General features: G+C 44.4%; 1 protein-coding gene across 1 annotated transcript; it reads left to right on the top strand.

The window, feature by feature from the left end:
* Positions 1 to 119: 119 nt before the first annotated feature.
* On the top strand, positions 120 to 19596 carry vwa5b1 (von Willebrand factor A domain containing 5B1). Its single transcript, XM_068341890.1, has 23 exons — positions 120 to 220; positions 2442 to 2597; positions 2683 to 2844; positions 3401 to 3620; positions 3715 to 3869; positions 4434 to 4565; positions 5667 to 5791; positions 6751 to 6927; positions 8207 to 8317; positions 8402 to 8604; positions 9600 to 9714; positions 9892 to 10077; positions 10286 to 10487; positions 12116 to 12309; positions 13277 to 13355; positions 13428 to 13577; positions 14020 to 14313; positions 14641 to 14778; positions 16093 to 16227; positions 16703 to 16774; positions 17209 to 17278; positions 17917 to 18040; positions 18967 to 19596. Exons 2-23 carry the CDS (start codon positions 2459 to 2461, stop codon positions 19594 to 19596), a joined length of 3813 nt encoding a protein of 1270 aa, XP_068197991.1. The 5' UTR covers positions 120 to 220; positions 2442 to 2458.
* The last annotated feature ends 1847 nt before the right edge of the window (positions 19597 to 21443 follow it).

The following is a 21443-nucleotide window of genomic DNA, read 5'->3' as shown; positions in this document are numbered from 1 at the left end:
CGCTGCAGCAGGTCCCTTTCTTTACATTGTGCATCCAACTAGCGATGCGGCCGCAGCATCAGTAGCTTCTGCCACCTGTGGCAGCACTCCTTTTTCCCTCTACGCCACAGAGACGGAACAAAAAAGAGAAGCTGAGAGAGGTCGGGGGGAAGAGGAGGATATCTTTCATGACAAGTGGACGTCTGCTCCTCGCCAGACACTCAGCTGACACAGATGAGAGGTAGGTAAAAGAGGCTGAGACTGTCTTCAATTCAGATGCATTTTACTGCCGCATTGAGTCTCCTCATGATGCATAAATTAAACATCCCTGTCATAAAAGGTCGGCCAGGCAGATGATTAAAACAACCGGTGGATGCATCTTGATGTACAGGCGTGCACACGCTGTTTCCCAACAGGTGGTTACTACGGCGTCGCTCACTGTTTGACACTAATGAGAGCAGGAGAGTGGCAACGCTGATAGAAAATGTTGAGAGTTGATGTAGGGGGTGAGTCATGGGACTGAGCATCCTGGGACTGCCACTTAATACACTAATTACTACAAGTGTGCAGACCATAAAGAAAATACCCTGGAGGAAGAGCCTTTTTAAGGCACAGTGTCAACTCTGTTGAATCCAAACTGCAAGAGGTGCAGCTCTGATGCTGTGGTGGTGCGTTGGTATTCTGCATCTGTATCACTGATGCTGCCAACATCATTATCCCTTTCTAAATGGATTGTCTTGCATCCTGTGTGAAGGATATTGTGTCCAGAGAAGGATGAAGTGATGTTTTCATGTTTGCTTCCAACACATGATGGCGCTGTTGAGATGGAGAAGTAAATAAATAGTCTCTAATTAAACCTGTGTGACCTTTTCCCAGTAAGTAACCCTACGGTACGGCCATTAGAAACACGGATCAGATGTGGTCTTGCTTTAAAGGGACTCCTTGTGGAGTGTGGTGGAGGACGGTTGGGCCTTTTTAAAAAAAATTTCTTAGATACAAAAAGGTCTCCCGTCGGTGCAGGAAGGAGATTGACTGGTGGTTGAATTGCAATCAGCCACGGAGTCTAAATAAAAGCACACTTGAGAGATGCTACTGGTCACTCTGCTGGCGAAGAGGCGAGCGGACTTGTCTCTATGGAAATTGCTTTCGTCATAACACTTCCTATTAAGTCTGTTCGAGGGCTCTAGTCTGCAGCATGCAGACCTTGGACTGCATCAGCAGGGCCGCTGATGCTGGGGGGCACGCAATGAACAATAGAACAGCCTGGAGCTCCTCTCACTGTAACTGTGACAATTACATCATTAGCAGCTCTGCACCCCCCTGAGCATTTATCCTTACGTGGCTTAAATTACAGATCGTCACCTCGCATGGCACCAAACATAGCATTGGTTTGATTTTGTACATTACTGGGATGTTGTAAATTTGTTTTATTGCTATGGCCTTTATCTCAATTCCTCAGAGTACTTTCCTCTCCAATTCTAAGGCTCCTTACTGCATCATATTGTTGAAGATTATTGATTCTGCACTGAACTGATGACTAGATGCCGGTTTTCATCTGGATGAGCCTCTGCTGAGTGTCTGTTGTTCCTGTTTTTTAACCGCAGTAGTAAAAAAGAAAGGAAATCAAAGTTCAGCATTCAAATGGTAAATAAATGAACACCCTGTTATAAAAAATATTATCCTCAGTATCGACCTGTCAGCAGCACAAACATCACTTGAGAGAATTTTTTGATGAAACTCTGTGGCAGGTTGTGACAGGAAAGCCTGGCTTGTTTGAGTGGGTGTTTTTTTTTTTTTTAACATTCACAGGTGACGGATCAGTTACCTGAAGAAAAAGATTGTCGTCTCTGACAAATCTTCACATTTGGAAAGAATGAGGTCTAAATTTTCCTGTCAAAAAGTCATCAATGTGAACACGGGTTGTAGTTCGGGTCCACTGGTCCAGAACTGACCGGCTGCTCTGAGGTGCAGACGGTATTTTATCATGTGAAACGTTTCATTAGGGTTCATTTTTGGTCATTTTTGTTTTCCTTTTCATTCAATATACTGTACTTCACAGCACTATATTTCATGAAGTCACATTGTGCAAGAGCTAATTAGCCATCGGTAGAGTGAGCAGCTCATGTAACTTACATGAGCAACATGTCTGTGTTTGTGTCCATACAATGTGCTTATTTACAGCATTAGAATTTAGCATTGTTGTGGCTGGAGCTAACAGGAGATAGTAATAACTGCTTTAATCTGGTAGTAATCTGCGTTGAGCTGCCTATTTTAAGAGTAAAACATGTATTTTTTTTACGAGAATTTAAAAAGCTGTTGTATTCCTGTTAAATTTTCTTTATACAAACCCTTCAGTTATCTCTTTGAAGCACTTTCTGTTTTAACTGAAGATTGTATTTTATTTAGAGTCTGATCAGCTTTTTCAGTTTTTTTCCCCTTTTTGATCATGTGATCACAAACAGTACCCTAAACCAGCACCATGCCTGGACTAATCAACAAGGAGAATCGGAGCGCTCTGCCCCTCAGTGTCTCTGACATCACTTCCTGTGTCAAGGGTTACACTTTGGCGATGACAGCCTCCATGACCTATGAAAATATTGAGGATCATGCAATTGAGGGTGAGCACCCTCCCATCCATTTAAACCCTTCCCTTATGTTTCCGGTTCTGACCTTCAATACATTTCAATCGTTTTTTTTTCTCAGGTATCTTCATTTACCCAATGGAGGAAAATTCCATCGTCGTGGGGTTCGAGGCGATGATATCCAGTCAGATTATAACACTGCAAATCAAAGACAAGGCAAAGATCGACGACTGCTACCTGGATTGCTGCAACACGCCTAATGGAGGCCTCCACAGCGGCGGCGGTGAGGTCAAAGCCGCCGTCATCACTTTTCTGATTTTTAATCAAAGTGGCGACGTGCGCTGTCAAAGGGGTCACCCACAGCTCTCCTTCCAGTCACCATCAATAGAATGTCGCTGAGCTATGGGAATTATGTTCTCGACCCACTCAGACCCACACAATTTGAGTGTTCTAAAATACAGTAGTGTTCAAGGAGGTAATGCAACCAGCTGGAGGTGATAACATGCACCACTGGCCGTGCAAATAGGTGTAAATATGTTCACAACATTTGTGTTGCCACCTGGGGGAAAACATGCATCGCTCAAGGAGAAGACCTGTGTACAGGATGGGGTTGTTCAGGATCGGTTGTAACGGGAGGAGCATTTAAACGAGTAGAGCAGGGTTGAAAGGCTTCATTCCAGCATATGAACATGAGGTTTGAAAGACTTGTCATTTCAAATCAGACGTGCATTATAGGATAAGTAGGTCAACGTGCTTCTGGAGCTCATGGAATGATTCTGATTTGGTTGCTTCACTGATTTTTGAAGAAAAGTTTTTGCTAACCCAGTCTGGTGTTGCAGGACACATCGTGATGGATGAGGATCTGGAGAGGACGGTGCTCGTGGTCAACCTTGGGATCATTCCGCCAATGGAGACTGTCCATATTCTGGTCAGCACCTCCTCAGAGCTCACTACCCTGCCCAGTGGAGGCATCCTGGTGTCATCTCCAGTGGTGTGCACTCCTAGGGTACAACGGAGCATCAATGAAGAGCAAGGACTGTCCCCTAACTTCTCCAGATCGTAAGACCGCAAACTGAAGAAGTTTGAACTCTTTCCAGGTGTTAATATTAGATAATGACTTATCACGACCCTTCATACACTCCTCCTTGCTCAGGCGGGACAGACAATCTTACACCTCCAGCCCTCATGAGTCGACTCCCAGCTCTCCTCAGCTCTGGCTGGCTTCTCTTCTGGAGGAGGAGGCCATCAACTCTATCGACTATGAGTTTAACTTCCAGCTGGAGATTCGTGCTCCCTATCTCCTCGCAGGTTAGCGAATTAACAAATACTTGATGATGATATAAGTGATTGATACGTCCTCCGAGGGCAAATACAATTGTCAGCTGTTCTGTGTCCTCAATTATTAGAAATAATGCTGTTTTTCTCCAGTGTGCAAGAACAACAGGCTCGACCTTGCAGAGAGACTGGGAAGAGATAACGCACCATTCATGTGCTTGCAGCATTTTAATTCACTACACGCAGCTTTTGCTTCAGCTAACAGTGGACAACAGATTTTTGATTTTTGATAGGGAAACATGTAGATGTTCTGTTTTGCTGTGAGTTACGTGATATGAGGATTAGCATCCCAGTCTTCCATGTGAAATAACTTAGCTTAGCTTTGTATCAAGACTGGCAAAAGCTTGTGGACATTATCTCGCCTCTCAAAGGCTTGTTTTTAAGTAGTTTCTATCTGATTTATTAGTTCTGTACCCAAACCAAAGTGAAACAACAAAAAGAGATGGACTGGAAAAGAGTTGAGCTCTACAGATATGTCACATCAGTGTGACTAGCTGTTAGCTCATTGCTATAGTTACTGTGGTTGTCTTTGTGCAGGTGTGGAGAGCCCGTCTCACGCCATCCGTGCCGATGCAGACCCGTTGGCCCGCTCTGCCACCAGCGTCGTGATCACCCTGGCTGACAAGTACACCTATGATTGCCCCGTCAAAATCCTCATCTACCCCAGTGGTAGGTCTGCCAGTCACCACCTCACAGCCTTCACATTAGTATTTGACTACAATGACTTGAAGTTAAGAACTCTTACAGGGTTCTTATACAACATATGTTGTGTTCAGACTTAATTGGAGTAGTTGTAAGATGATCCAGTGTGCTTCTCTGTGCGAACGCCTCATCAGCACTAGACATGCTTCTCTTGCCAAAGTGTAAAATGCCAGAGGAGTCCGACCCCATCGTGTGGGCGTGCAGCGCCGGTTTCATTCCCCTGCCTTCTTGTACCTCGTATGTTGTCGTGACCTACTGTATGTACGAGCCCGTCGCCTCCCAGAGGTAGAACGAGCTGCAGCCTAGCCGATCCAATACGCTTCTTGTGACCATCTTGCTCACAAGGCAGACCTGAAATCTGATGCAGCAAAGACCGGCGCTTCAGCTTCCGCACAACATGGGCGCTCATCTTGAGTTAAGAGATGAGCCGTATTTCAGGCATGTATGTCTGTCATCACCCATTAAAGCTGGGTGGCTTAATGGCCGCTGCCAGCCCTGACATTTACTCTGGAACTGACATTTACAGTCAGGGTTAATACCCCCATAGGATGAAACTGAATACTTGGGCCACCGTCATCCAGCTGAAGCACCATGCACTGATGTGGAACCAAACGCATCGATATACTGACTTTTATAAAATATGTTCCAGTATGTCTCAGGAATATAAAACAAGATTTCCCAATGATGTTGTCTGCATATAGCCTGGATAAGTAGCACAAAGTGAAGGAAAATGGATTTGTCAATTTAAAAGTAAGAAATTAAATCCAAACATAAATAATGGAGCAATGGTATTATTGATTATATAGTGTACAAAATCATTTTATAACTAATATTAAGAACTAAATTTGCTTCAGTGAAAAAAATCACCTATACAAATCTGGGCATTTTAAATTGAAATCAAAGCTTTGTGAGAGCTGTGGAACCATTCCCAGGATTCATTCACCTCTCCAGGTTCATTTGGTAATGTGGTCCAGGTGAGGCACAGGTGATTCTTACATCAGTATGTGGATGACAGACCCCACCCGTCCTGCCTGTTGTCTGTCTGTCACATGTCTGTTGGTCTTTTAGAACCTCATCTGCCACATGTTCTGATGGAGAATGGAGACATGATGCAGGAGGAGTATGATGAGTATCTCCACGGCAGGAGTGACTTCATCAAGGCCACCAAGAAGGACTCCAGCAATGAGAGGAAGGTGAGTGTGACTATAAATGGTGCAACATATCTAAATACATCCACTGGACCACACTAGGATGAAGAGGGAACAGGTTTCAGGTTCTTGACCAGTTTTCTTAGTAAAACATGATCCTTTATTCCACCGTTTAAAGGTCCATCTATGTAAGATTCAAAATTCCTTTTATTCAGTACATTAAGAAATGTGATTTAAATCCACAAAGTTGCTCACAAATTGTACTTTTCACTAACTTAAATGCTAGTTAGCTTAACAGGAACTTGCCTTCCTTTTTTTGTCCAACGTATTTACAATAGTAATAAATTTTATTTTTATTTCAAAAAAACAGCAGCATAAAAAAAAGGAGTGGATCGGGTCTTTGCTTCAGCTAAATCTAGCTTCAGCTACTGTTAGAAGGAACAAACATCATTTCCATTATCATAATTAGCTCAGAGCTAGTTGGAAACTCATTTACGGATAACAGCTGGAGAACAAATTGTTAGCTTTAGCTGAGGCTAGCTGTTGCTACCTCACAAGCTGGCTAGCCCTGCCTTGTGCGGTCGTGTTCTCATTTCATAATCCTTGTTCTATCTACAGCAAAGACATGCTACGAATAGTTGCAGGGCAGCGTTTAAATGTTTTAGTGTTGTAATGCTAGTCGTTCATTTTTAGGGGTCCTTTGTGTTTTTTAACATCTCTGCTCTGATGAGGTTGTTAAGTGACCAGCAGACTGAAAAAAAAAACGCCAGAGGCAGCACTTAGCCTTAAAATCATGTTTCTATGGAAACACTCCAAATGCCGGTCATGTTCGACCTGGAATTTCCTGCTTCTACAATAATCCTGCATGTGTTCCACTCATCTGATCGATGGTTCTTTTCTGTTCCTGTCCTTGAACATTTAGAAAGTGTCAGCTTACATCATGGTGCCAAATCCCCTTTAACATCAGCTTCGAAACCCCCGCCCCCACCCTCCCTTACTCACAGGTGGACATAATTCACAGGCGACTCCATAAGGACATCCTCCACAACCCTGTGGTGATGCTGAACTTTTGCCCTGACCTCAAGTCAGTCAGTTCGGACTTGAGGAAGGTTCACGGGGAATTCATCTTCCTCATCGACCGCAGCGGCAGCATGAGCGGAGTCAACATCAACCGCGTGAAGGTATTTCAGTGAGGACTACGGCGTGTGCTTTGCAACATACTGTAAACCAATCTAAAGATGTTTTAATGATGCTGCCAGAGAGAACTCTAGGAAGCTTTAGGGGCAGTTATCCGACTGAAGGGCAGTAACGCAGGGATACTCAGCAGATGAATCGTTCACTATTCAACTAACATCTGCCGGTCACCAGGACGTCGACGGCAGACCTTTGAGGCCTGATCAGCCTTCATGTCACGTTTCTCTCCCAGAGCTGTTCTTCTGATATTTTTTTGTGGATATTTAGCTGCTCGTCCTCTGACTCGTCCTCTAACTTGTCTTCTGACTCATCCTCTGACTCGTCCTCTACTCATCCTTTGACCCATCTTCTAATTTATTGTCTGATTTATTGTCAGATTCATCCTCTAACTCATCTTCTGACTCCTCCTCTAACTCATTGTCTATGTTGTCCTCTGACTCCTTTTGTAACTCATCTTGACTCGTCCTCTGACTCGCCCCCTTACTCATTTTGTAACTCATCCTGATTCGTCGTCCAATTTGTCTCCCTCTGACTTGTGCTCTGACTCGTCCTCTGTAACGCAGACTGGGGTGAACTGTGACTCACCATGCCACAGAATGCTAAAATTTTACAGGCAGACTAGTTGAGGAGCAGATGTTTATTAACTGTATTCATTTAATAAAATTATATAATATAATATTATATTATATTATATTATATTATATTATATTATATTATATTATATTATATTATATTATATTATATTATATTATATTATATTATATTATATTATATTATAGTTTAAAAACGTTTGGTGGACCAGATTACAAAGTCTAAGAGGTCGGGTCGTACATGGCTCGCGGGCCGTAGTTTGCCCATGCCTGCTTTAATGGGTGTGTCTGGTGCTCCAGTCTAGGCGTGAGGCCACTCTGCTGGTACGAGTAACACAGTCAGTATTTACTCTCGATCTTTTCAGAAACCACTCAAAGTACATTTACTTCCATGAGCTGGGGCGCCACATATTGGATTCTGGTCCTGTTTAAAGTGCCTGACAGTCTCGTCTGGCCTGTGTTGTCTGTGACGCTAGGATAAGTGTTCCCTCCGCCACAGAGGAGGCAGTAATGGATGAAAGGACTGTGTGGCGCCTCTCCTGCTTTGTGCGACAATGACAACCGTCGGCAGACACAGTTACATTACAGCAGGAATGATCAAATAGTTCAACGGCACATTGAGCGCCTAATGAGCGAGAGAGCTTTGTCTTTAATGTCCCAGGGTTTCTGTTCTCAGGACACCATGGTGGTCATCCTCAAGAGCCTCATGCCGGGCTGTCGGTTTAACATCATTGGCTTCGGCTCGACGTTCAAATCTCTGTTCACAACCAGCCAGATCTACGATGAGGTAATTGAGTGAAGCCTTGCTGCCTGATGTTTGAGCTGATTTGACACAGATGTGACATTCACGTTCTGTGCTACTAAAACCCAGGAAGCCCTGGGCTTGGCCTGTGAGTATGTTAGGAAGATCAGAGCTGACATGGGGGGCACCAACATCTTGGAACCTCTCCACTGGATCCTGAGGCAGCCGATGTACAGTGGACACCCCCGTCTGCTGTTCCTGCTCACAGACGGCGCCGTCAGCAACACTGGGAAAGTCATTGAGCTGGTCCGCAGCCACGCACGTTACATCAGGCAAGGGCTCAGCTTTATTTTTCGTTTTTAAGCATTTAACATTTTTCTTTATTGAAAATATAAGCTATTTTTATTCTTGTGATTGCTCTGAATGAAATGGATCAATAAAGGGTGGTTTTGTAGGAAAGCTGTTGACAAAACTTGTTGAGAACCTGCAAACGTTGCACATCTGATCACCGGCGTTGACGTCTTTCGTAGCAGTGTGGACTTTGACACGAGCAACAGCTGCTGTACAGCAGAGGAGCTGCTGTTTGTTGTTTTGAGGAAACAATGGCGGATTCAGGTTACGCTTATTACCATTACGCAAATAGCAAAAGCTTATCTTTAACATAAAATCACATCCGGGGATTAGTAGAGGTTTATATGCAGCACCTGGCTCCAGAACTGTAATCCTCTCAAAATGAATTTTAGAATATGAATGCATTAGATTTATTTCTACACCAAACAGCTTGTGTATGATCACAAAGAATTTGTCAAAGTTGTGCAGCCTTGCCTTTAGATTAAAAGAACATGGTTCTGAAGCTGTGTCTGGGTAATAAAAACAGCCTGAAGGCGACAAACACTGGCTGTTACCTGAGAGCGGTCGTACACAATAGATCTGCAGCAGGGAACTAATTTCAATATGCAGGTTGCATTAAAGTCTCCCAGTGTGAATCCCCATCCACAGTCACTGTGGGAATAACTGACTTTGTCATTCCCCCACGACTCACCCTGGATGATTGGAACAGGTTCCCAGAGCCGGGCCGATTCACAGAACCCTCCTGGGTAATAATCGCATTATGTTTAAAAATCAGCACAGCAGGTTGGAGACAAGACCAAACAATGATTGAGTGACATTTCAGGTCTAATCTGCACATTGCGGTCCCATTAAGCATCCCAGGGATCATAGCTGGGGCACTGACATTAGCCAGCTCAATACCAGATCGTCTCTAAAGATCTGTTTTCATCCTCTTCTAACTCTGGATTTTCCCATGAAGCTGTTGGATGTGTTGTAGATGTTTCACGTTTGGCATTGGACAAAATGCCTGCAAAAGGCTGGTGCAGGGCCTGGCGACTGTTTCCAAGGGAACAGCAGAGTTCCTGGCCGATGGAGAGAGGCTGCAACCCAAGGTACTGGTTTCCATCCTTCAGTCTGATGCAGCTACTGTTCATGCCATGGACAAACCTTTGTGTGATTCTAAGCACAGAGTGTTTGCCTATTATGAAATTATGCAGAGTGCCATTTACTTTAGTTCCTGAACAAAGAGAAGCTCAGTCTGTAATAGTTGGTTTATTATTACCTAACAGATGATCAAGTCCCTGAAGAAAACCATGTCTCCGGTGCTCAGTGACATTTCCATTGAGTGGCTATTTCCTGAGACCAAAGAGGTGCTGCTGTCACCTGTAGGAAACACCTTCCTCTTTCCAGGAGACAGTCTGATTGGCTACAGTGTGGCCTGTGATACCACCCGCTACCACGCCAACCCCAAATCCGTATGTGCAAAACATTCACCAAAGGAGGAAAAACATGCTTTTGTGTGTTTTTGATGCTCCTTTAGAAAATATATATATTTCTCTGCATCTGTTACATCTGAATGACTTTCCTCTTGAGATAAAAATGGCCACAACTAACAGTGGAGAAGCATCTGATTCAGGGTTTCTGAGTGGATCTTTGCTGAAGCACTTGTTCCTTCTTAAACAGGACAAGAGGAGACGTTACAGTATGATGCGCTCCATAGAGTCCGCCAGCTCTGTGTTTTACCATTCCCAAGAAGAGGACATGTTGAAGTCCAGTGCTGACAGCCAAGGCTCCTGCAGAGAAGCGACCTCTGGTACGCTTTATGACCCCCAACAGGACCCCATGTTGGACAGCAGCCCTGCCACTGCAGAGCAGGATGCCTCAGGTAAGAACCAAAATAATACAATTTCTTCTACTTATATGTGAATTTTGTTTTTATCAGCACTTGAACTAGTATGCTGCAACACACTGTTGGTTAGTTTAACTAAATAGATTTATTACGACCGACAAAAAAAAAAAAAAATCTGCATTTTTGAGAAGAAAACAGGATTAATACGACGATAAGGATTCAAATTCCCCCTTCTTACATATTTTGATACAGACCTTTACATCCCCCAGGAAGACTTGTCAAGTCCAGTTAAAACCTCAGGCTGTTGCCTTGGTGAATTAAAATGGCACTGCATCTAGCCAAGCACACCTGGGTGTTGTCGGTGCTGTAAACATTAAGGTCTCCTCTGAACATTAAACACTGACTTTAACATGGAACATGGGGCAGACCTTCTGGTAACACAGGATTACGATGACCCAACTCCAGCAACATGTGGATGGAGTTAGTATGTCTGGTGGTCACTGATGATTCAGACACTTCCGTGGGGTCCTCAAACACCAAAAGTCTTTGCTGAAGTTCAGTGGTGATGCTGACCTTCAGGTAACATTTTGTGCTGCTAGAATTTTCAGAGAATCATTGGAGGAGTCTTTTCATGTTGAACTCTACTCTATTGCTCTACAGTATTAGAACTACATATCCCAGGACTATGTGTCCCAGAACTAGATGACTACATGATTGTAGATTACATGTTCGTGGAATACATGTCCCTGGAGTCGAGGCTGGACTAGATGTCTGAGGACTATATCTCCCATGTCTCAGCTAACTTCATTCTTGTTTTATGACAACAGGCATCAATTACGTAATCAGCTTCCAGCAGTGTAGAATGTGTCTTCAGTTGAATGATGAAGAGCTGAGCTCTCCTTCCTCAACAATCCTCTCCTTGTCACCTTGAAATCACATAAACCACTTCTGCTGAGAGAATGACAGCCTAGCGTTCCTCTCTCTCCTATTCAAAGTCAATCCAACTCTCAATGCAGTCTATCGGTCGTCCATCCAGCTCATCCATCCCAGAATGTATTTGTGAAAAATAATTGTCAGCACTTTAAATGAAGTAATGTATTGGTCCGCACCGTCCATCATTAAGACAGGTCCGATTTTGCCTTCCACACAATACTAAAACAACAAATGCAAACTGTAAGTGAAAACTAATAAGATCTCTGCATAGGAACTGTTCTAGAATACTAATAACCAGATGTGCTTGTCACCTCCAACAGAATGAGTCAGAACCAATCAAGTGTCAAAAATAAAACTCATCTCTCCACGGAACAAAGCAAACATTTCATTTAAAAGTTCACATCCCTCTTTGGTCTACGTCAAGCCACATCCGTGTTAATGCTATTGTTTGTTTTAGAGACTCAGTGGTGCTAACCAGTAAAAACAGCTAGCTAATGGCTAAGCTAATGGGCAACACATGTAAACATTCTACTTTAAAGATTTGTATTGTCACCGTTAGTATTTATCTCATTAGTGCATCGAAGTAGCCTCACCAAGCTGCTAGCATGTGCAGGCTTTGCCTCAGCAGGCCAACTAGAAATGCTAATTGAATTTAAATTCTTTAAAAGAAGACAAACATTATCCTTGGAACTGTTTTGGGTTTAAACTTGTCTTTTCAAACAAACCGTCAGATTGTAAGACATCGCCAAGAAGGCGCGCCTACAGCACCAACCAGATCACAGATTACAACCCGGCAAAGAAGGTCTACACGCCAAGTGACCCCAGCTCGGCCATGGCAAAGAACCCACTGAGGAGGGCCAAAGTCCAGGAGCTGATCGGCCAGATAAGCCCGGAGCACGAGGCCCAGTGGAGGAACGACTTCCAGGTGTGGTCCACCAGCTGCAGGGAGTAATAGTCACATGAACAGGGAAGAACAGATATGTGAAACCAGCGCTTCCAGAATGAGCTCCGTTCGATGGTGATAGAAATAATGCACAATTGAACTGACTAGTCCAAACAATAACTTGTCAATACGTCATGACGGTCCTTCCAGGAGAATTTGAAAACAAAACCAAACAGAACTCAGCAAGCTGTGTAGAAATGAGTCCACATCTCCGTCATCAATCTGAAGCTAACAAGGAACCAGCATCTGTTTGTTCTTTATTACCATACAAAAGACAACAGCACGAAAAATCACTCTGCAGGCAGAGGAGAAATGATTTGATTAGTTGATGAGAGGATTAATTGATTGCTTTGATTGTTCAAGTCATTAAAGTTTTAATTGAACACTTTTTATCACAGCCCAAAATGAGTATCTGATGTTTTGTAAATAAACACTGTAAATTGTCAGGAAGCTTGAAAGCTAATGATTGGAAATAATTATCAGAGCCGATCAAAAAAAAATCTGTTTTTGACATGGCTTGGACTGTTTTGTTGCCTGGTAACCATATAAGGCCTGACATTACTATAAATATGATTATAGATTGTCGCTGGAGAACGTTGGTTTCTATCTAAAGAACAGCTAATTTCTATTTAACTATACTTCACTCGCTTTGAACTGGTTTGGTGTCTCAGTCAGAGAAAGATGAGTTCTTTCTTATACCTGAACCAAACAGGAGGATTACAGATAAATACGTTAAATAACTGTTTGCTGCAGCACGACTGATGATGTAGACTCTTGGACTGAATTTAATGAGATAAGTGTCAGGTCAGATGTGATGGGTTCAAACACTGCAGACGTAATGGGTTGAAACGCTGCAGCGACATTAAATACAATCACTGGATGAATCCCCAAAACGTATTAAACCCTGATTGGATCAGGATGCTTGACAGAAATAACCCTTTGTCTTCAGCCACAGCTGGCGAGCCTGTGTGCCGCATCTTCCAGAGGGCGTTCCGCCAGCTGTCACAGGCCGCTCCCCCAGCAGGAGCCGCTCCCCCAGCAGGAGCACCTCCCCCAGCAGGAGCTGCTCCCCCAGCAGGATCTGCTCCCCCAAAAGGGAGGCGACTCGGATCCTCATTTCCATCCCTTGCCTCAGGACAACTCTCAGCTGACGGGCATCAGCGCAACACCTGCAGCTCGCAACACCACCGGGGAGGACGGATCCAGATCGTCTACTGACAGCCCGTCTGTCGGCAGCAGTGGGGACGCAGGTGAGGAGGCGGGGGCACCTGGAGATGTCTGCATTTTTGTAGGCTAGAATGTCTGCTATGTGTAGAATACTATATGACACAGCAAACCAAACACACATGGTCACCTGGTCGCATCCCTTGTGATCCAGTATAAAGCATTGAGGCCTAAAACGACTCTTTAAAGAGTTAGACTTTTTGGGAGTTGCTGCATTGTTCTCAGTGAATAAGACAATTGATAGGGGGGATAATTCTGTTTGAGACTACAAGTGATCTATATAACTCCATCCATCAAACGTCTCCAAGGAGAAAGGCGACATTTTGGCTCCAGAAGAGGAGATGCTCTAAATTTGTTCATACAACAGAAAATTAATCAGGAGTAGAGAATAAGACGCTTTAGAAAACAGATGCATGAATTTAACTTCCATCAGAAAAGCTTCATAGGGATTTCTCCTGATGGTTTCAGATGGTTATGGCCACCAGGTATGTCAAGCAGAAACCCCGCAGGAGAACCAAAGAACAGATCTGGGTGCAGCCAATCAGCACCGATGCGACTGTAAGGCCGTGGTTTCCGGCCTGCTGTGTGGGAAACCCGTCAAGTGGGAGGTGGTCTTTGATATCGAGCCCTTCCTGAACGGCCGAGAACGTGAGGAAAAAGTTCATGAGGAGCTGTGGAATGAGACCTTCCACCATCTGGCTGCACGGTCCATCATGCAGGACTTTGAGCGGATGGCTGAGAAGGAGTGTGAGATTGAGAACGGTGAGCTGGACTGAATTAAGACTTTTAATACAACATGCATTTAACAACATGTTTGTCCCTTTGAAGGTATAGCAAAGAAACCTTAGGCTTGGTTTAGCATATTGATAAAAGGAGAACCAATTAGCTTGATAAAAATTAAAAAAACCAGTTAGCTTGATTTTCCAGCCTTTAGATAGAATGAAGCTATGCCTTTCCTCGTGTGCTAAGCTAAAACATCAAGCTATATTTTAATGCTGAAATTAGTGTAACGACACCTTGCATGCGGCAGAGTAATATAATTAAGCTCCACAACTTTGTTGCTTATTTCTTGCTTATTATAATTGGCAGGCTCTGGGAGGAAGTACCAGCTGTACGCTATCCACACCAGCAAGGCTTGCAATATACTGAGCAAATACACAGCATTTATCCCCATCGACCTGGACACTAATGAGTATTTGCAGACATGTATTGATTACATAAACCCCAGTAAGTATACGGATTTGATACCCTTGCACCACCAACTGTTCAGTTAAACTCATGTGACTCCCCTGACCATCAGTTGTGTTCTTCCCGTCTTTGTAGTTTAGCATTTAGAAGTCAGAGGATATTTTTAGTCACTGTTTTTAATTATTCTCTCATTAAGGTCTGGCGTGTCGGGTTAGCGCTGAGGTTCCCACCCCCTCTCCTTCCTAGCATGGTGATACTATGGACGTGGCTAAAGCCTGACGGTCATCTCTGGAAGGATTGTTTCATTTGTCCGTTCTGGACCGCTGTAGAATCTCACTGGTTGTCCACCTAGTGCTATTGCTGATTTCATTGGGTTCTGTTGGGTTTCTCATTCTGAAAAGTGCTTCGAAATGTCTGTCGATGTGATTTTGTAAATTTCCCCAATGTGGGACAAATAAAGGATTATCTTATCTTAAGTGCTTTACAAATAAAAGTTGATTGATTGGAGAGGACTTGCTGGGTAACAAAAATTGTTACCCAGCTGGGGGAAGTCTGACTTCTTCCAGAGGGACTGGCAGGAAGGCTTTTGGAGGTGTCTGTCGATGTATGAAAAATGACAACGTTCAAGTTGGTCAGTCTGTTGGTTGGTTGGTTGGTCAATTGGTTTATCAGTCAGTCAGTTGGTTGTTTGGCTGGTCAGTAAGTTGGTCAGTCGGTTGGTTGATCACCCCTCTTTTGGTTGGTCATCCCTCTATTTCCCGTTTTGAGGTGGCAACACACCCAGCCACACCTGGATCATCCCAGATAATTGACATTGGACCCTTAAGGGAAAAACTGATAATAATCTAGACATGACAACCTGCCTGAGAGGATCACTAGTTGATGAGCAGACACAGTACATGAACAGTTTGCAGATCATCCTCCAGAGAATGAATCTGTCACTATTTGAATGATTCATTAAACCCAGACGGAAACTATTGTCGGTCCGGAATCCTGACAAGGATAAACGATCTGCTGCTTTCTGTGTTTTAGATGAATCATCTTTCACGATGTAATTTGGATGATTAATTGATTATCTGAAGAAATAATCAACAGGTTAATGGCCAGAGACCAAACTCATCACGGGCATGAGTTCAGTAAAGTTTGAGGAACTGCGGGGGGTTAGATCTTGGTGGTTGTCAGGCAACCAGCGGAGGAATCGATGCTCCTAGCAAGAAAGAAAGTGAATTTCCTAAAATAATAACCAAACCATCAAGAGAATGAGATAGAACCGTGACTTGGGTTCAGTCTGAAGCGAGCCAACATGCTTTTTTTAAACGATGCAGCAGCAACAGTGGTCTGCTCTGCTTCCAGGTGCAGGTCTGAAGAGGGGCTCGCATTCCGGTTCACGTTCAGGAAGCAGGAAGAACAGAGGCTACTCCATTGGACTGGGTCGCTCTCAGTCCAGCGGCATGTCAGAGGAAGTCGAGGACGTCCAACCGCCCTACAGTAGGCTGCGTTTTATACAACTAACAGTTCATCTCTACCACAACAACACAGCAGAAATTACTTAGCAAAAAGTTTTTATCATAGGTTTGCAGCAGAAGACAAACAGAATTCCTTCTGGAGAAGGTGACACAAGAATGTCCCAGATTGATGTCTTTATGTTTATTCAAACATACCTTTATTAGAAACATTTCTCTTAATCTCCTGCCAGGGGCAATGAGATATCAGGCACTCTGTAAGCTTTGTGCTGCTTTACAACATAAAAATACTTCAACTTCAGGCAAAGGGTAAACATATTAAATTAACTTTCTGCGGTGGCATAGCAACAACAGGAGATGGTGAGTCTCTGCTTGGCGGCGCCGTTTAGAACCCCGATTCGCAGTGGGCACAGATGCAGATGAGTTGCGTCATGCTGGATTTTCAAAAGCAGTGCCCAAGTCGGTTTGGTGACACGGACTCCTTTTGATCACTGTTCTAGATACGGAGGACGGCGCCTCCCCCTGCAGTACGCCCTCCTCCTCCGGCTGGGAGAGATGTAGTTTCACAGAGGGTAAGTGAGAGCACATCATCCTCATCCTCTCATCCATCCATCTTCCTCCACACGGGCCTTTGACACAAACTGTCTGGCGGCTTTCTTTTTATTTTCTGGGCGATGCTATTGTATTGTTCCGACTGTGAAATATGAGATTATCGACATTTTAGTCCCTCTTCTTGTAAGCGATGACGTATGAAGAGGTGATTTTTACACCTTGTATTGACAAATGCTGTCTGGACCTTTTCAAAAACACAATGAGCGCCTTTGTAGCAGCAAACACACACAAGGCGACACAAGGTTCACCTGCAGAGGTGAGGCAGCCTTTCTGATATGCATGCCCTCAAATCAGCGCCACCTCCCGGTGGTAATTTCTGTGTTGTCTGACTCCTGCTGAGCCTCCTCCTCTGCCTCCGTCCTTACTTGACTCTGTTTCTGTCTCTGCCTCCAAGTCTCCCAGAGAAGTCCATCTGTGACCTCGGACCAATCACAGAAGTCCATGGAAAGCCTCTTCTCTGCCAGGTAGGTGCTTGGAGGCCAGCCAGCGACAAAGGTGTCTGTTAGCTCAGTTATTCACACACACACACACACACACACACACACACACACACACACACACACACACACACACACACACACACACACACACACACACACACACACACACACACACACACACACACACACACACACACACACACACACACACACACACACAGACACCAAAACAATAGTTCATTTTGTGTTTGTGTGTGTGTGTGTGTGTGTGTGTCCACCTGTGCATGTCCTTTCTGAACTAATGCTAACAGCAGTCCATTGCTGCGTGGACAGGGACCATGCTAGCCCTGAAGTCTCCAAACTGAAATGATAACTGAATCCCGTCTGAGCCCGAAAACCAAACATCCAACAATCACCAAAGTGTGACGTCTCATAGTGTGACGTGTCCTTGTGTTGGGGACATGAATGTTGGGTATCAAATAACAATCCATCAAACAGATGTCAAGATGTTTGTCTCAGAAGCTAGTGGTGGAGGAACTAGTTAAAGGATCACCAGACTGGTTAGCGTTCCACGTCTGGCTGTTGTTCCCAAATACAGTATGTGTTAAAGTCTAATGGCGTGGCATCATCCCCCTGCTAACCAGCCTCTCCTCTTCTTTCAGGCTGGCTCTCAGCAGGACTCGTCTCCTGACTCGAGCTGCCAAAGGCTTCATGTGTCGCTCTCACAGCAAGTCAGGGGACTCAATCGGAGACATGGACAACGAGAACAAAGACTACATTCCTCTGGTGGGAATGGCGACACGCACTAGGACCTGTCAATATGCATGCTTTCTGATGAACGCTTATTTAACGGTCTTGTTTGTAACAAGAGAAAAAGCCTCACAATCCAGTCACAGGAGCAAAATGCAAGCTGTTCTGATTGTTCCTCAGATGTTTGTCGTGCAGCATGTTGTGTGTTCTGATCTGGATCAGCACCAGACTGAGCCGCACCTCAACTTTACATCATGAACGCGTCTTAACTTTCAGCGGCAGACGGTAAACAAGCCATCCAATAATCTCCTCAGTGGAGACAAATATAGAGATGATTAAAGAGGGGCGTCAGGCTTTAATCAGTTCCATACGTACACTCTGCTGCTTTAAAACACATTGAATCACTCGCCAGTGAATTAAAGTCACACGGCTCCCACACATTCATAGAAATGAGATTCAACTTTAATTTTAAACAATTAATACTAGAAAATTCAAGATATGTTTGAGGTTTCAAGAAGTAAATGAATGATTTCATTCCTACTGAAATGTTTTACTCTCAATCTTGTTTTTATTACTAAACTAAAACCTCTGATCAGGAACCAGAAGCAGCGTCCAGACTTCCCGAGACGTGATTAGAACCCCCTACCACATCCCCGAAGCAACGACTCCCTGAAATAGACTTTAATTATGATCTGCATACCGGTTTGTTCATGTATTATTCATCCGTTTTCTGATTAAATGGAAAGAATACATCTGTCCACAATGATCAGTCGCTGCCCAGATGCGATACACCCCCCGTTCAACAAGAGCCGGAGAGACCTCTTCATGCGAACCGAATCAGTCAATTCCTCTAGCAGGGAAGCAGGTATCCAATCAGCCGGTTGGGTGCTTACCGGCTGATTGGAGTGTTTCGTGCGTTCAAAAGGTGACGCCCCCTTCTGTTTAAAACACCTTGTGCACAGGTGCTGCTGCAGTCGGCCAGCGGTGCCTTTCCTCTGGACGCGGCTCTGTGTGATGCCATCAACGTGCCCATGGACAAGCTAAAGTGGACGTCCCCGTTCAGCAGCCACCGCACTAGCCTCGGCCACCTGTCCCACTCCAGCAGCCGCCGCGCCGACAACGCCGACGACGGACGTGGATCTCCTGGTGAGTCAGAAGCACATCAGCAACCGGCAGAGCAAACGGTGGACAGTCCCTCTCAGCCATCCAGGAGCACCTGGGACAGTCACTCTGCATTAGGAAGTCCATCCACCGCTGCTGAGCCCCAGACAGACAGCGGACGGGCGTCTGGGTCAGGGAACTCCGAGTCACCCTCTCCCAGCTGGGGGCCAAAAAGGATGCTCTGGCCAGAGAGCATGGTGTGGGCCACGGCTGTGGCCCTGGCCTGGTTGGAGCACTGCTCGGCCAGTTACTTCATAGAGTGGGAAATGATCGCCGCCAAGGCCAGCATGTGGTTGAGCGCGCAGGAGGTCCCAGAAGGCCGAGACCTGGCCTCCATCAAGGCTGCGGCCAACCAGCTCTTCATCATCCTCAGACACTGGGATGAGAACCTGCAACTGAACATGCTGTGCTACAACCCAAACAGTGTCTGAGATGTGCCGGTCCAGGACTGACGGACGGCACTGAACTCCCACAGTTCTACATGATACTATGCTACCAGAGGTGACCATTCCCTGTCCAGCAGCGTGTTCTCTGGGGTCTGATATTACAGTAGTGAACAATGTGTATTTTCTTGTCGGTGTGCTGTTCCTCCAAACATATCACAGGCTCTCCAGAGGCACTGTGTGCAAGCTATTACCTCGCTGGTGCCAGATCCTGTAGCTCCGCCCCCATTAGCAGGGGGCGGAATCTGAATTATGCCACAGATTGTAGTTTCACGGAGAATAACATCAGTGTTAAATTCGTAGCATGCTGGATTACTGAGCGTTGACGTGAGAAAAGCTCTTAATGTCAATATGTTGATGTTATGGGAATAATGCTGCAAACATTTTGAAAAGAAAACTGTTCTCATGTTTGTTTGTTTGTGTAGGTTTTTTTTTTTTTTTCACAGCATCTCCTGTATTGATTGTGTTGTGGAAAATATTACATGACAACATGCTAACTCGCTAGCAGCACTGCCTGTCTGCCCGTTACCATTTCAGTGTCGGTACCTTTTGACGTTTGATTATAGCAGACATAAAAATATGCAATGAGCTAAAGAAAATACAAAAGATGTGTTAAGTTTGGTTCAATATGTGGCTTTGGTGGGAATATATGAATGTGTATCCCACTAGCATGTTATGTTACATACAGCTTCTATTTTCCACTTCTCTGTGCGTACCTGTTGCAGTGGAATGTTCTGATCCAGACAGCATTACAGACCCAGGGTTGGCCACCACGCATGTTTACAATTTCAAAAATTAGCCTAGCTGTGAGCTACATGTTGCACCACACAAACATCGTAGTCTTTCACCACTAACAGATTCACTTTTGAACATAAAATATAACTACACTCCGTAATCGATAATTGTCGGCTTGCAAAGTACACAACTGAATCACAATGCAGCAGACTAGATAGTCTCTGTATTGTAATTCCCAAAATAAGACATTATTACAGATATTATTCTTAAGAGTATAATCACGTCTTGTTAATGGTAAAACACATTACTGCATATACAGTCTGTATTTAAACTAGACCGGATATCTCCACCAGCATCCAATTCGCCTACACTGAGCAATTCCAAAATCCCAACAAGACCTTAAGGCATAAAAATGGCTGCCCTGGGGTTTCTCGCCACGTGAGAGTCACAGCCAACACAACAACTAGTTTGACCTCAAACGGTAAATGGGTTCAGGCCTGAAAGTCCAACATTTCGTCAGCAGCATGAACATGCAAACACACAACACAGTCCCGTTTCATGCACAACCATCACTTCTGATTCCCTCACAACACTATTGATGACAAAAAAACCCCAAAAAAACCCCCAAACAAACAAAAAACAGGAACTTAGTAATGGATTTTCCCACAGCTGGTGCTGAAGAACATGGGTAACAATCAACAAAGGCCTACTCTGGGGGCAACAAGTCTGCTAATGTCCACAGCTCATTTACCACAAGTGCCTAACAAGGGTTTCTAGTCAGCAGACATGTAGATCTGTTTGCTGCAGGTTAACTAGTCTGGCTTGTGATAGTTTCTTTTTCCTAAATATAAGGTGCACTGTTTCATTTGCTTGGTTTGTTCTGGTTCAACTCTGTGCTTGGCCTGTATCGGTGTTTCCTTCTTTCCATTACAGTTGTGGTTTTACTCAGGTATTTATTATTTGTCTCACTCAGGCTGAGTTGCATCAATCCTCCTGCATGAAACAGTATTTATGACGTTCAATAATAGAATTGCTACACCGGAGCCAGTAGTGCAGTATTTTGAGAAATAACGTTGATGTCATATAGTAATATTTTTGTG

Source organism: Antennarius striatus, chromosome 2, assembly GCF_040054535.1.
Source record: "Antennarius striatus isolate MH-2024 chromosome 2, ASM4005453v1, whole genome shotgun sequence".
Lineage (NCBI taxonomy): Eukaryota > Metazoa > Chordata > Actinopteri > Lophiiformes > Antennariidae > Antennarius > Antennarius striatus.
This window is presented reverse-complemented; position numbering and strand designations above follow the sequence as displayed.

Bases quoted from the DNA above. Each gene is read 5' to 3' on its own strand.
- vwa5b1 (XM_068341890.1), top strand. From the start codon at position 2,459: ATGCCTGGACTAATCAACAAGGAGAATCGGAGCGCTCTGCCCCTCAGT. The intron at 3,621-3,714 runs GTAAGACCGCAA...CTCCTTGCTCAG, and splicing joins TCCCCTAACTTCTCCAGATC to GCGGGACAGACAATCTTACA. The intron at 6,928-8,206 runs GTATTTCAGTGA...TTCTGTTCTCAG, and splicing joins TCAACATCAACCGCGTGAAG to GACACCATGGTGGTCATCCT.